The 15,106-nt window shown below is 47.7% G+C and overlaps 1 protein-coding gene across 2 annotated transcripts in view; it reads left to right on the forward strand.

Annotated features, from left to right (window-relative positions):
* drongo (Arf GTPase activating protein drongo) overlaps nt 1-15,106 on the forward strand; it is a 48,220-nt gene that overhangs the window by 14,894 nt on the left and 18,220 nt on the right. For both annotated transcript variants that reach the window (XM_050188533.3, XM_072286467.1), the window contains one exon: nt 643-975. In XM_050188533.3, the coding sequence (XP_050044490.2) occupies nt 643-975 (333 nt within the window). The remainder of the gene's footprint in view (nt 1-642; nt 976-15,106) is intronic.

The raw sequence follows: 15,106 nt of genomic DNA on the forward strand, positions 1-15,106 counted from the left end.
TGTCTCTAAAATGCCAAAAGCCATAATGTGATTCTGTTGCCACTAGCTTCAGCATGTAAAGTAACTGTTCTTTCATTTACCTTCTGTAATAAAATCAGCGCATTGTGGTTTCCTACCTACACTGAAACATGTTCTGTCACGATCTTGCACTGACAGCGACGGTGTTGCTTTGGCTGCATCTTTGGCAACCTGCCGTGGTGGAGTAGTAGCTTTGGTGTTACACTAAGCCCAAGAGCATGGCATCAAATTCTGGCCCTCGCAGCCACATTACAATGGGCATGAAATGCAAAAACGCCTGTGTACCATGTATTAGGTGCACGTTGAAGAACCCCAAGTGGTCAAAATTAATCCAGAGTCTCCCACTAAGGTGTGCTTCTCAATAATATTGTGGTTTCGGCACGTAAAGCACTAGAATATACTTTTCTTCTTTATCTGTGGCATTGGCTGTTTCTGATGCCACAAATGCGATTTTGGTTTTGTGCCCAATCGTAATGTGCACGCAATTTTTGAACTCGTCTCTTGGGAAAATAGGTACCCGTTAGAATCTGGTAAATACAGTTGGCCGTAGAAGTAGCTCCAGTCCTGTTAGCAATAAGGAATAGTTCCCAACTACGCGCAACAACAGACTCCCTCACTTTTCAGGAAACCAAGAGCAAGCACCTGCCGTGGCACCAACAGGCATGACAAACAATGTCAATAGTAACCACGTCGGCGACACAAGTGGCAGTGGCTTTGTAGCCTCTTTCTCAACAATCTCAAGTGCGCTAACTGCAGTGAGCACGCCATCAACTGTGACCCTGTCCACGGCTGCCGGTGGAGGGGAGCCGCAGACCAAGGTTCCTTCGGCGGATCGATATGCAGCCCTGGCCGATTTGGACAACCTGTTCCACCAGGAGAGCCCACAGCCACAGCCACCTCTGCAGCCGCCCGCGCCACCTGCCTATCCTCAGGCCTCAGCATTTGCAGTGCCTCAAGGTATGTTTGCTGACTGATAGCACATGCAGCAGTGACTAAGACACTGTGCTGGCAGATGCGATGTTGCATACTTAGCTGCAGACACTATATATTGTTCCAAATTTTACAAGAGATGGGTTGTGCTGGTTTACAAGCACTGAGACAAAATTTGTGCCCAGAGGTTGTTTTTATATATATAGCGCACCGAATTTTCTAGGCGCAGGGTTTGATTGCAAGGGCTGATCTGTACATCACAAAAATTGGCACAATAATTGGTATCACTGATGCTTGAGTCAGTGCAGTAGACAAAGCCGCATTGTGATCATTTTGCCATGAGTGTCAGGTGACAGAATAATAGAGGAGAGAAAGTGAGAATGACGAAGAGCACTGTGTGACAGCAGGGAACCAAGTTTAATCCAGGGTGTCTACCAACCGAAAAAAGCACTAATTCTCAGGGATCTTGAATAGTCTGGAAATAATCAGGGAAAACTTGGGGAATTTGTGCTTATATCAGGGAAAATGAATAGTACTTTTGTTGAAAGGAAACAAAAGTCGCGGTAATGCTGGCTCAAGTAACAAAGAGGAATCGTAATGAACCCTCTTTGACGCCGTGTTGCCCGCTGGAGCAGTTGCCAGTGTACCGTCGACAACCAACTTTCTGGACGCCTGATAATTCGGACGGCTTCGCGGCGCCACTACGTCCCCCATAGGGTCAATGTATAAGGACGTCTAAAATTTCAGACGTGATAACTCTTCGCCATGCGAATTTTTGGAATTTTCACTGTGACCGCCAGTCCGAAACAGTATTAATTAAAGCCACCATCATCACCGCCATCTTGATTACCTTGTCGCCTCAAACCGGCGCTCTCACACACAGATCTGCTGGCAGCCGTAGCCACCACCGCGGCAACGCTAGGCTTAGCTGCTTAGACGTTCGCTATTAAGCTTCTTGCTGTTTTGTGCCCTGTTTTTAGTTGAAAGAATTCGCCGCTGTCAGCAATGGCGCCCACTCCGCCTTTGTGGTCCTTGCGATTTGTTTCGAAGCTCTGAAAGCATGACGCGTTTCATAATGCCGGTTCCCGGGAGTCAGCTTCGCCTCAGTACAGCAATGTTACGTGGTGAAGCATACGCGAAAGTATTGCGGTGAAGCATAACAAGCGTGGTATGGAGGCTATTGCCACTGGACACAGTATGTATTTTTTAATTATACACACGTGCACCTGCCATCTCCTGTCACAGTACGAGCACCGATATGCCTAATTAGTGTACTGGCAGGCCTTCCGAGCTTTTTTGGATATGCCTGCGGCGATTTGAGCCCTTAAAGGGCCCCTCACCAAGTCTGGTCATTTTGAGCTGACAAGCGCCATGCATACTATGCACGCTAACAATAGTGTCTGCTAAGTATTGCATTGTTACGCGCTGTGGAAAGAGTTGAAATTTCAAACCAAATGCCATCTGCCCTTCTCCTCGCGGGCACCATGCTCGCCAGTCGGAGAGCGTACGTAATCACACATGTACGCCTACGTACATCGCACTGCTGTGACATCGCTCGTAGTGACACGTGACTTCAAGAATTATTCAAGGCAACATCCATTATTTGTGTAATCTGTTGCTTCCATCAATGAATTAAAGTTTAGCGAAATAATAAAACACACAAACCGAATGCTACATGTTCTTGTTTTACTTCGCACCACTGCAGGATGTACTTCCATTTCGTCTGCATGTTCCCATGTAGTGCAGTCGCGCACGCATACAACGAAAGTATGGTATTTTCTACAATGTTTGAGCGTGCAATGATGCTCTATAATCCGCTTCTGTTTTCCTAAGTATTCGCGTAGCACTGGCTTATACTGCTAGTCAGGTGTTCTCATGCGCAGCATGCGAACTCATGGGCTGCGCGAAACAAGACAAACTCAACAGCTCGCGCACGACACCGTCAGCAGAAGTGCACCGCACAGCAAAAAAGCGAGGGGGGGAAAAAATGAAGGCGGGTGGGTAACGTATGTGTCATGTGATCCTTAAGCTCTGGTATGGGAGAATGCAGGGAAAGAATTTCGCTTGGGGAGGCTAGATGGGGCAATTGAAAAAAGTGTCTCACTTGGCAGTGGCCCTCACCTATCATGGGTTCGCGGCACTGAACTAGTTCTATCTCAGCTATTAATGAACCAATTTGAAAAATTCTTGCAGCAGAATACTCCCTAGAGGGCACGTAACAACTTCTAGCATATAATCAAAATTTTCTATGTGGTGTGGTCAGGTGTTGGTGTGCATTCGTGTTTTTGAACTTCCCGATTTTTCTGATGTTTTCGTGGCCCCTAGGCAGTCCGAAAAATCGGATGTTGACTGTACAACTGACTAAGAGGATGCTTCAAATGGTCTGTGGGGCGAACGCGCGGTGGAAGGAAGACGATAACAGAAACGATCTACGCATTGAGGAATGAACGGGAAAGGAAATGTGCCGCGGCTTCTTTGAAGGAGCTTAAGCTTAAAAAGCAAAGTGTTGGCTGACGCCGAGATGCAGATGTCCCTCATCCAAGTCAAAATAAACTCTTTAAAGCAGTGAAACACAACACTGAGGTGTTGTGCATGGGCTAAGAGCATGTCAGGACAGTTGAGGTTTACTTACCAACTATTGAGAGAGAATCTAATTTGTGAGAAAGTTCAGGCCTCATACCAATGAGCTTGCAATCAGTTGATAGAAATTGCTCGTATTCAAAAATATTTGCTTCTGTGCATCTCCTTTTTATTCCTATTTGAGAATGTACGACTCGATTTGCAATGGTTTTTACCTTTTTTTCTTTTTGAAGATAATTTATTTGCTGTGCATTTTACAAACGCCCCCGTCTGTTTTCTTTTTGAATAAAGTAAACGCTAGTCCTTATTATTCAAGCTGTATTAAGTCATCTTATTTTTTTTTAACATGCTTACTAAAGAGTGGCAGCATCAGGCAACATGATGTCAAGCCGTCGTGATGTAAGACGAAGTTCTGTGTCGCTCAGGGAATTTTGCAAAGCCACTCGGGAAAACCTGGAAAACTTGGGGAATTTGTAAATATCAACTTGGTAGTCACCCTGGTTTAATCTCTTATGTGTAATTTGAAGAAGTGCAGATCAAGAGAAAAGGACGGTTTATGTGGTATTCATCCAGCTTTTAATGAAATGTGCACCCAGCTTTCAGCTGTACAGTCATTGCAGGGTGCGCACAGGTCCTTGAAACCCTTGAATACCTTTGATTAGAAAAGTTCATTTTCAAGGCCCTTGAATGTCCCTGATTGTTTACTGGTCCTTGAAAAATCTTGAATTTTCCAAGAACCACATCTAGAATACCTATTTCTCCCCATGAAGCAATTTTCTTTTTTTTTTCTTTGACATCTAAAATCAGCATTTCGAGCCAAAGTCCATTTTTGAGTAAATTTAACCAGTTTTTGTGAGACAGCTTACTACATTGGAGGTATTACTTCAGACTTCGCTGCATGCTGGCCATCCTATCACCATCGCAAATCATCACCGAGCAGTGCGAGCACTGTTTCTGTGCGCCGATTCTATAAGTGTCTCGTTTTCTCCGTCAGCAATTTCTGCAATGAGTGCTGCTTTTCCATTCATCTGTGTTATTGATGTACCTCTATCGATGAGAAAATGCCTGGAAAAAATCCACCGATGATTACAGTATGACCTAATGCAATATTTGAGCACAGCTCTATATGTGCGTTTTCATTTCACAATATATTGAGGCATAGAATTGGAGAGACATGTAGCAGAGTCGGCAATCGTAGAAAATTTGATCTGTGGGTCAAGCGCGTCGTCTTTTATATGTGACTCGTCGATGGTCCAAGTGGTCGCTGGTGCCGCGTAGCTTCCAGAAAGTATTACACAATTCGCGTTGCACATACAATGAGATTACAAAACAATCGCAAACAATGGCAATCTAAACAAGCACAAATGAGACAAAACCAAGCAAACCAAACCAGTGCAAGCAAAATCTGATGCGAGCAGACGATAATACGAAACGAGTGGTCCGACTGAGACCAGATAGAAGTGTGCACCGAGCGGATGGGCGGGTCCGCATGACACCAGTTTCCCGCACGCATGTCACTGAAGAGGCCGCTCTCATTGGTCTCTGCCATTTGGGGCTCGCATCTGTCATCTCCGGCTCCACATTCGCTTTTTCATCTTTTTGTGTGCTTGTTTGCTCGCTTATGCCACTGACGCTCACTGCTGCAATGGGTGCCTAAGAGCGGCACTTTAAAAAACGCAAGTTTCAAGTTGCGCGGCTCCACTACGAGGACTACAAGCAGTGAATTGCACCAGACGCAACAAATCTGCATCGGGCCAATTGCAAGCTTTGCTGTAAAACATTCGATATTGCTGCCATGGGTGAATCAGCATTGAAAAGCCACATGAAAAGCACCAAGCATATTGGTGTCATGAAGATAGTGGCAGGAAGCTCAGTGAGAAGCTATCTGACCCCAATTACAGTTGACCAAACTGTAATCCTACCTCTGTTTTTGTCACTGAACATAAGCTACTCTTCTAAAATGCACAAGCTTGTTACCGATGTTGAAATTTTATGGGCTATGAAAGTCATCATATCCCACTTTTTGTACCGGTTGTCATCGCAAGCAGGTGACTTATTTCATCAATGCATTTTCCCGGGCAGTAAAGTGGCGAAGTCATTTCTTTTGTGGGGAAAAGAAATGCGTCTACGTGACATGTCATGGCCTTAGGCCTTTATTCCTCTCGGCATTGCATCGAGAGATAGAGCAATGTGAGCTCTATGTCGTGCTTTTTTGATAAATTGGTGAATGACTGTCTGCAACTTAAGCAAATGGACGTGCACATAAGCTGCTGGAACTCGGCTCAGAAAGTGGAGATGAAGCATTATGCCTCTGTGTTTATGGGGCACTCCACAATCATATTCAAGAAAAGCTGTTGAGTGCCCTCGAACCTTTGCCTCTTGCAAAGATTCTTCAGGTATCCATGGATGGTCACAATGTTACATCTGAAGTTCTTTAAGGGCCTCCAAGAGCATTTACAAAAAAAAAAAAAGACACCATGTTTAGTGCATAGACTTCCACACAATGCACTATGCCTACAGGGCAGGCATTGCAGCTAGTAAATGTGGGCTTCATTGCCTACTGTCAAGTCTGAGTGCTCTATTTGAAGATGCTCCAGTGCGAAGGGAGGACTTTTCCACAGTTACTGGCCAAGAATGCTTTATTCTCAAGTTTGTCACTCACCGATGGGTGGAAAATACTCCCGTAGTTGAGAGACCTTTGGTGGTGTGTTGTTACATCTACTAAGATATATTGAAGCCACAAAAAAAAAAAAAAGTCACCTTTCCGAAATGTGAATCATTCCACAACTTGTATGAATTCTACAGCAACACTTTGCTGCCAGCAAAGTTGAATTTTTCACTTGGCATAGCAATGATACTAAAGCCTTTCCTGACAAAGTACCAGACAGATAAACCCATGGCTTTCTTGCCGAGGATTTTGAAACTGTTATCAGGAAGTTGCTGACCAAGTTTACGAAATGTTCGGTCCTGTCTGCAAAAAGAATCTTGGGCCTGCAGAAAGTCGACATTGAGAATGCAGAGAATCACATACCACTTGAAAAGGTAGATATTGGGCACAAACCAGAGCAAATGTTGAAAAATTCCAAAGTGAGCCCAAAGGATGTGTTTCAGTCCCGTATGAAGTGTAAACAGTCCTTGAACACTATGATGAAAGGTCCTAGAGAGAAGCCCTTTGAGCTTTCCTTTAGTTAGGGGTCTATCCTCACTAGGCCCTTGATGCATGTCTTCAAAGCCAGACGAATGCTTTGTAGGCTTTAGAAAAGTGTTGGACACTCTCGTCACTGCGGGTAGAATGTCAGATCACCTGCAAGACACTGCAGGTGATCTTCTGATCAGGTCTGGCTGAGTACATGGAGGTCTTGGAGGAACAAAAACACCAGCTTCGACAATTCAGCATGGGTTCTGATCGATTGGATGAGTTTTACCCTGAGCTCATGAAGTTCCATCGTACACCGAGTTGTGGAAGGTTGTTAAGCTTTTGATTGTCTCCAGCCATGCCCAGTCTACTGTAGAATGAGGGTTCAGTATGAATCGACAGGTCTGTGTAGAGAATCTGAAAGACCTGCCGAATGTTTCACAGCAGCTTGCGTGTGATGCTGTTGACAACGCTGGTGGTGCTTCAAATATTCCGATCACCAAAGAACTGAGGATTGCAGTGTCAGCAGCAAGGAATAAGTATGGTGAGTACTTGGAAGCCCAAAAAAGAACAGCAGCTGGAAGCTGCAAAGCAGGGAAAAAAGATGCTTCATTGAAGAAGAGATTGACTCACTGAAAAAAAAGAAAAAAACTTGAATTAGCAGTTGCTGATCTCATGGCTTCAGCAGATGCCTAGGCTAAAAAACAGAAGCAGAAACCAATTTGACACACCTCATCAAATCAAGCAGCCTCAGAAAGACTGCAAAAGCCAAAACTGATGAGCTCAACTCTGTGAAGCACCAAATTCAGCAAAAGCTACTGAAACTGCCCTGATGTTTCCCGAGGTGCTCGGTGCTGTGTCATCAGCTGGCAACCCGGGACATAATCCAGGATTTTAGGCACATGACGTGTACGTCATGGACCTCCTATATATGTAGCCGCGCGGAGTAAACAATAAATATTCCATTTTTCTACGTTCACCATGTAGTCCTTTTGTGTACCAGAGCGCGACATAGCAGTGGCGGCGAGGAAGAAGACGAACCCATCGGGTTCACAACGCAAAGAATGAGCCTCAGAAAACCACCCGTGTTCTACAGCATCGAAGGCACATGGACAACCTTCAGATCCGACTCAAGGCGTACCTGGAAGCACAAGAGATTACAGACGAAGCGAAACGACTCGCCATCTTGATATCCTCATTACCAGACTCGGCAGTACGTGTCATCCAGGGAAGATGTTGCCCAACGCAAGTCAATGCCCTTACATACCAAGAAGCCATCACATACTTACAGGACTACTATGCGCCGGAAATCAATGAGATCACTGCAAGTTATGCATATTTTATGCGGGCACAGCAACCCGGCGCAAGACTTCATTGCAGAGATTTGGCAGCTGGCCGAACGGTGCAACTGTAGGATCTCTCTGCAGCGCATGTTACGGGGTTGAATCATCTGCGGGGTGGCAGATGAAGGCATTCGGCGACTTGTACTCACAAGACGTAACGTGACTTTATCAAAGGCGGAAGACTTCGACATTTTAGCGCAGAATGCCAGTGAGAATGCCAGAAACATGCCGGCATTGGAACTGGGGCTGGTTCATTATACGAGAATGCCTTCTCGGAAAGGATGACCTCCGCAGCGTGTCCGACGATGCTCAAGATGCGGAAGCAACACTCATGAAGAAGAAGCATGTTATCACCAAAACACCGTGTGTCAAAAATGTGGTCGGCGTGGACATCTCGCCCGGGTGTGCCGTTCTGGAACACGAGGTAAGCCTCGCAGTAGCTGCGCCATGTTGGCAGATTCCAAGCACCGGTCGCCCGATCGTGAAGCACTTTATACCATTGTGGCACATCAAGACAGTAATTGACACATTGTGAAGCCAGTTTTTAAGGAAATTACCTGGAATGGTGTACCTCTTTGAATGCTGGTGGATACCGGATCGCCAGTTAGCGTTGTGTCTACAGTGGTGTTTCAGCAGCACCAGCACAACTGGCCACCGTTAACCACTACGACTATTTGACTTTCCTATATTTTGGGAGAGCTTCCCGTGGTAGGTCAAGTACATATGACTACCTCGTGTGATGGGCAGACGGTAACTGGAGCTTTAGTGACCGTAGACACCCCTGGCCTGGCACTTTGGAAGAGACATTGTAAAGGCCTTCAACCAATGTAGGATAGCAATGCTGAGACCCAACCTTGTATCAATGATGCAAGCGCAACCGGACCAAGCGGATAAAACAGTACAAGCTTTACTTGGTGACTTCAAGGATGTATTTGCCTCGAGACTTGGAAGATTCACCAGCCCGCCGGTGAAATTCCAACTCAACCAACATGCAACACCTTGTTTCTGCAAAGCTTGTTCCCTACCATGTATGCCCTGGTAGACAAGGTTTCGGAGGCATTGGATAGGATGGTGGCGGACAGTGTTTTATCACCTGTAATGATGGCATAACGCAGCTACAGTTACTGAACAGTATCCCCTGCTACGGGTAAAGGACGTTGGGACCAAGTACGACGACGAGAAGATCCAGCAGAAACAGCGGGTGGTCAACCAATGGAACAAGATCAAGACCCGAGAGACCATGTTGTGCCCGGCCCGTCCGATGGGGTTGCACAAAGATCTGAGCCGCCAGAGTCAGACCCGAATGCTATACAAGTGGTCAAAGCTTCCCACCCCAGAGATGTCACTCCGAAAGTCAACTCGACAACGCAGAGCTCCTGTGCACCTCAATCTGTAGGGGGGAGATGATGCTGGGTCTTCAGCTGGCAACCCGGGACATCATCCAGGACATCTTGGCACGTCTTTGAGGACCAAATCCTGGCCGTCCAGCGTACCCGCAATCGCGCTGGCAGACTACTGTATAATGCGGCATATAGGTCGACCCCCTTACAATGAAGCAAAGAAGTCAACATAAAAATTATAAGGCACAAAACTTTTTTTTATTTAGTGGTGCCGCCAGAGTCGTCACCTGCTCATTCGTCTGAGCTGTCTGAACTCTCGTCCGAAGACGACTGCTTTTCGCTGGCTGTGTCCCAGAACATGTCATCCTCGGTGCCGTCCAAGGAGTTGCTAATGCAACACTTCTTGAATGCCCGCACCACCATATCATCAGGCAGCGAGCACCAAGCCTGCGACATCCATGTGGCCTCAGTGGCGAGAGGCGGCCTGCACAGCCGGCTATTGGGGTCGTCGGGTTGTCGCCGGCCATCTACTGATTATATTGTTCACGGACATGGTCTTTAAAAGGGTTGTTGAGCACGACGTCCAGTGGCTGAAGTGTTGAGGTCATGCCTCCCGGAATGACGGCGAGTTCTGTCCTCCTCCCGTCGCGGAGTGCCTGCTTCACACCTGCGGTCAAGTGCCCGCGAAAGGCATCCAAGGCGAGCATGCTCGGACACCGCAGGAGTGCGCCGGGTCGCCGATTCCAGACGGTCTTAATCCAATTGGGCATGAGGGTCTCGTCCATATAGCCCTTTTCATTCACGCGAACGACAACATCCCGCGGGAAAGCCTCTTTCGGCAGCGTCTTCCTCTTGAATACTATGTACGGGGGCAGCTTTCTGCCGTCTGCAGTACACGCGAGCATCACCATGAAGTGCGAATGCTCGTTCCCCGTAGAAAGATGCTTGACTTCTTTTGGGCCGCGTTCGCATACTGTGGTGGGCGACGGCATGTCGAACCACTTCGGCGTTTCATCAGCGTTGCCGATCTGTCCCAACATGTAGCCATGCTGCTGCCGGAGACGGATAACATAGCGCTGGAATTCGACCAGCTTGTCCTCGTATGCCTCTGGCAGCTTCTGGCAGATTGATGTGCGCCGTCAAAGTGCAAATCCCTTGCGTCGCATGAAGCGACGAACCCAATAAATGGAGCCCTTGAATTGTTCCTTGGGCAGTCCGGATTCTCGGGCGATCTCAATAGCTTTGATGTGGATGAGTTCCGCTGTCACTGGCAAAGATCTGGCACGATGCTCGCGGACGAAATCCGGCACCTTGTCTTCGAGCTCCGGGTGCACCACGCGGCGCCCGCAAAAGGACGTCTTCCGCGCGTTGCAGGCAGACAGCTTGACTTTCTGCGGTCGCCAGTACCGGACGCTTTTTTCAGACACGCCGAATTGCCGCTGGGCAGACATGTTCCCATGCATTTCAGCATATTCGATGACTTTCTTCTTAAACGCCGCGGTGAACTGACGTCGAGTACTCGTACTCATTTTGCGGGTTGTCGGGAAATTAGCAACGCCAGGAACGATCGCTGCACAAAAAGGGAAGATGGCGTCGGTCCAACTGCGTAGGCCGCGTCCATGGAGGAAGGAAACTGAGGAGAGGCCCTACCCCCTCCGTGCGCTAGGAGAAAAGTGTGGAGGAAGTGACGTAGTAGGTTCCTCTCTTTTTTGCTGATTTTTTATTTCTTTGCCGTAGCGGCCGCGCCTTTCAGGCCACAATGGCGGCTCTGTTTTGGTTCTGCGCGCTCACACGTGTTGCTCCGTAGGTTTTGTACCGTGGCAAAGGTGCCGTGCGGGCAGGTTTGCGTTGGTCTCCGTGTTTTGTTGCGCTGCGTTATCTGGACCGTGCTCTCCCGGATGTTGCTGTGGCCAGGTGGGACAGGAGGAACTAAAGTTCGTGAAATGATGCGCGTGCAACGCTGTACGCAATGTACCGTGCCACGGCAATGGCAACGGACGAAGGAATATTCGCGGGAAATTTTGCCCTCTTTGGCGGAATCATGCTAACATACTAACATTTGTTTAGTATTGCTGCGGAGTGCGTGGGTCCTAGCAGCACGGTTGCACGCAGCGCGGTGTGGTTTCGCGAGAAATGTAAACAAGAGAGGAGAGCTGGCCCGATAGGCGGAGCAACGCTATGAGCAAAGCCAACTTCCGGCTTCAATTTAGCTTCACAAAGAGTGACGTCAGGGTACAGTGCTTTAGAATATGGGTAGTGGGTTCAGGGAGCTGCAGCTGATGAGGCGGCTTGTGTCGACGATACCAGATGGCGCCAACAGAGCATGGGCTGTATGAAATGCGGCGTGCCGCGCCGTGGCTGCGGGCTGTGCATAGAATCGTCGGAGAAATAAACAAGGCTCTGTCTTTTAAAACAGGTCCTACAAATAGGTGAAGCTGTACACAGATATTGTCGGCGAAGCAAGAGAATTAGATGTAGTAGAAGCCAACATCCGATAGCGCGGTGGTGCGGACGAGCGGCCCCATTAATGCTTCGCAATGCTGATCGTGCTCTTTTGCAGGTACGGCTCCCATATTTCAACGTTAGAGCATAGTAGTATTATCGCCGCCCATAGGAATGGCTAAGTAAAGTAAACATTCCATGGATCAGGGTTATCCAGCGGCCAACTCGAAGCTGTCGGTAAACGTGGCCGACCGTACTCCAGCTTCAGCCATCGGAAGTGTTTTAGTAGAGGGGCGGGGCAACAAGAAATTGGAATTAAAAAAAAAACGCTTCACTTAGAGACCGTTTTGTGTGCCGCGAACTATATGCGAATGCGATAATTTTAAGTGTGGTATGCATGCCCCTGTTTTAATTGTTCTGATGCATGCATTTGTTTTCTTCAAAACGAAGCGTCAATTGCCGCCAATGTATAAACGCTGATGAATGCAAGACAAGACAAAATAACTTTTATAAAAAAAGCACTCCTTTATTGGAGCGCTCCAACTATGCACAGTGTGAAACATATTCTTGAATTTCTCAAAGGAATGCCGTGTTTTCTTGTTTGCACAGTACATTTAGCCGCGCGACTATGAGCACTTGCCCATCTTAGCACGAAGCTTCTTTTTCCTGCGAGCTTCTCGCGACTCATTGATTGCTTTAACATAAAAATGCAGCCTTGTCAAAACATAAAACTTGACAATGCTGGCTGTGAGCGCTTCTGAGCACTGGCTGCACCCTACACCACATGAAATCTGAGATTTGCCCAGCACCATAACATCTACTATGCTGTTACTGCACAGCCTTGCCTGACTAAAAAAAGTTGTGAAAAGGTTTTCCAGCCTTCTCACCGTCAAAAAAAGCACACGGGACGGGTAGAGCAACCCTCCTTTGTCACAAATTGCAGTAAACTCACTGTCCTGGCTTTCATCATTTGGCGCCTGTAGAAGCAAGTTTTTGCATTCGACACAGTCACTGCGTGCAATGAACTTGCGCGCTACATAACCTGCCATGTAGTGTATTAGCCAGTCATCGCTGTTTCAGCGGGAGCAAAACAATGCCGTTGACGCCGACGATTCGGCATGACCATAGTTTTAACACCGCGAACTCACGAAGAGGAAAAATGCACCGCACAAAAAGCAACAAAGAGCTGCAGGCAGCTTGGCGGGACCATTCTTTATTGTAGGCGGGATTGCTAGCCGCGGGCGAGCCGAGCCTACAGCCCAAGCTACAACAGCGCCACCGCTTAAACCCGGGACCTGTCGAGACTCGCCGCCTCACCGCATCGCATGGAGCGTGCCGGCTCCTGAACCCACTACCCATATTCTAGAGCACTGTAGTAAGGGCCTCTCCTGAGTTTCCTTCCTCCGTGGCCGCGTCACTCACCAAGGAGGCGATAACGATGCGGATGCTGAAAGGTCTGCGCTCCTACGTGTTGCCAGACGACTATTCATGTTGTGCCAAGGGCCGGTATATAAGTCGAGGGGTGACCTTTAGTAATATTTTTTGGGAAAAAACCTCTACCTATATTCCGCACTATACGGTAGATCTGTCAGTCCCATCGTGGGATTAGCCAGCTGCACGTTTTATCGCGTTTTGCTGGACCCAATAAAGGTTTATTCACTCACTCACTCACTCGCTCTAGGCACGTGACGTGTACGTCACGTCATACGTCATACGTATACGTGTACGTCATATATATATATATATATACATATAGCCGTGCAGAGCAAACAATAAACGTTCCCATTTTTTTACGTTTACCATGTGCCATGTGGTCCTTTTGTGTACCATGGCACGACATATCACTCGGCAAGTGGGCTTTTTTCGCTTCTGTGAGATGAAAACAGTATTGGACAATGCTGCGCTAGGGTCTCATGCAATATGAACACTTCTGTAAGAATTTTATTTTTGTATGAATGCGATATAGCACCTAATTTTGTGTGTTCTCATTGTGCAATAAAAGTGTGCGACTTTCTTGCAGCATTGTTTTTGAAGTGATCAGGGTCATTGTGCTGTCAACTTGATTTCCCTATTGTAGCATTCTTTTTCTTTGTTAGCGAAATAGCAAAATTTTTTAGTATTCTTTTGTATTTAGTGCAACCTGCACTAACTACACATTTTTTGCCCTCCTGCCGTACCCTATTCTTTATTTCTTTGTTTTTGTTACACTTAAGTCTGTGGTCTGTCGTGCTCACCTAGCTTTCTTCCCTCCTCCCTAATGCCTTTTTCTTTTTGTCTTTATCACTTGTACGTATGTTTTCAAACCGAATAAAAATTTTTAAGAACTTCTACATATAGTATGGGCTTAAAGGGACACTAAAGGTTACTATTAAGTCAACGTGGACTGTTGAAATACCATCACAGAAACCTCGAAACGCTTGTTTCGTGCCAAGGAGAGACTTATTTTAAGAGAAAATGCGTTCTGAAGCGTCCGCGTACCTCTAGCGCAGTTCAAATCGCCCGCCCTCCGATCGAGGAGTACTGACATCATGGTCTCATAGTGACGTTGCGCCATCAGTGAGTAGAACAGCGTCCGCAGACGGCGCTACGGCTTTTCTGCGCAAAATGCAAACGCGCGGCCAGAAACAGAGCCAAGACAGAGCCGACAGCAGAGCGAAAGCGGGAGTATGGTGGCTAGCGGAAAGAGAAACGAATTACGTCCCACGGCACATGGAGAGTCCGTTTTCGTTAAACTATAGGCTGCGGCGAGCTCGCAGCGTGGTCGGCGTGGTCTGTGAGAAGTGACGAGCCTTTTCGCACTCGCAACAGGGCATAAAAGAGTGCGAATCGACGCAAAATTCGGCCTAGAAACGTGCTTCGCCACAGCTAGGGCTCAATACGACCCAAGCTGGCACGAACCAGATGTCGTTTCCCGCACTGCCACCAGGCGCCGCTACTATACCTCAAACTCCAGCGCAAGACGCCCAGAAGCTGGTACTTTATTCTATGACGCAAACTTCGACGCTCGTCGCAATGGACCCTGACACCGACAGATTGGCTCGCGATGGTGGGCTCAACTTCAGCGATTTGAGCACCGGTGAGCGCGACCTGCTGCTGAGGGCTCGCACTGCCGGCGTCGTTGCGTACTACGACGGCGGCCTCGACACCGGCTCTCCGGAGCGGGAAAGCAACGAGGGCTTCCCACGACATCACATGGACGTGGCATTCTCGCTACTTGTTTCAAAAGAAAGTTTCGCGAGCCAGCAGAACCCTCACAGCACGACGCGATAACGAAACTACTGAAACTCCAAAGTGTGCGCGGCGCAGAGTCGAGCGCG

Source organism: Dermacentor andersoni, chromosome 2, assembly GCF_023375885.2.
Source record: "Dermacentor andersoni chromosome 2, qqDerAnde1_hic_scaffold, whole genome shotgun sequence".
NCBI lineage: Eukaryota > Metazoa > Arthropoda > Arachnida > Ixodida > Ixodidae > Dermacentor > Dermacentor andersoni.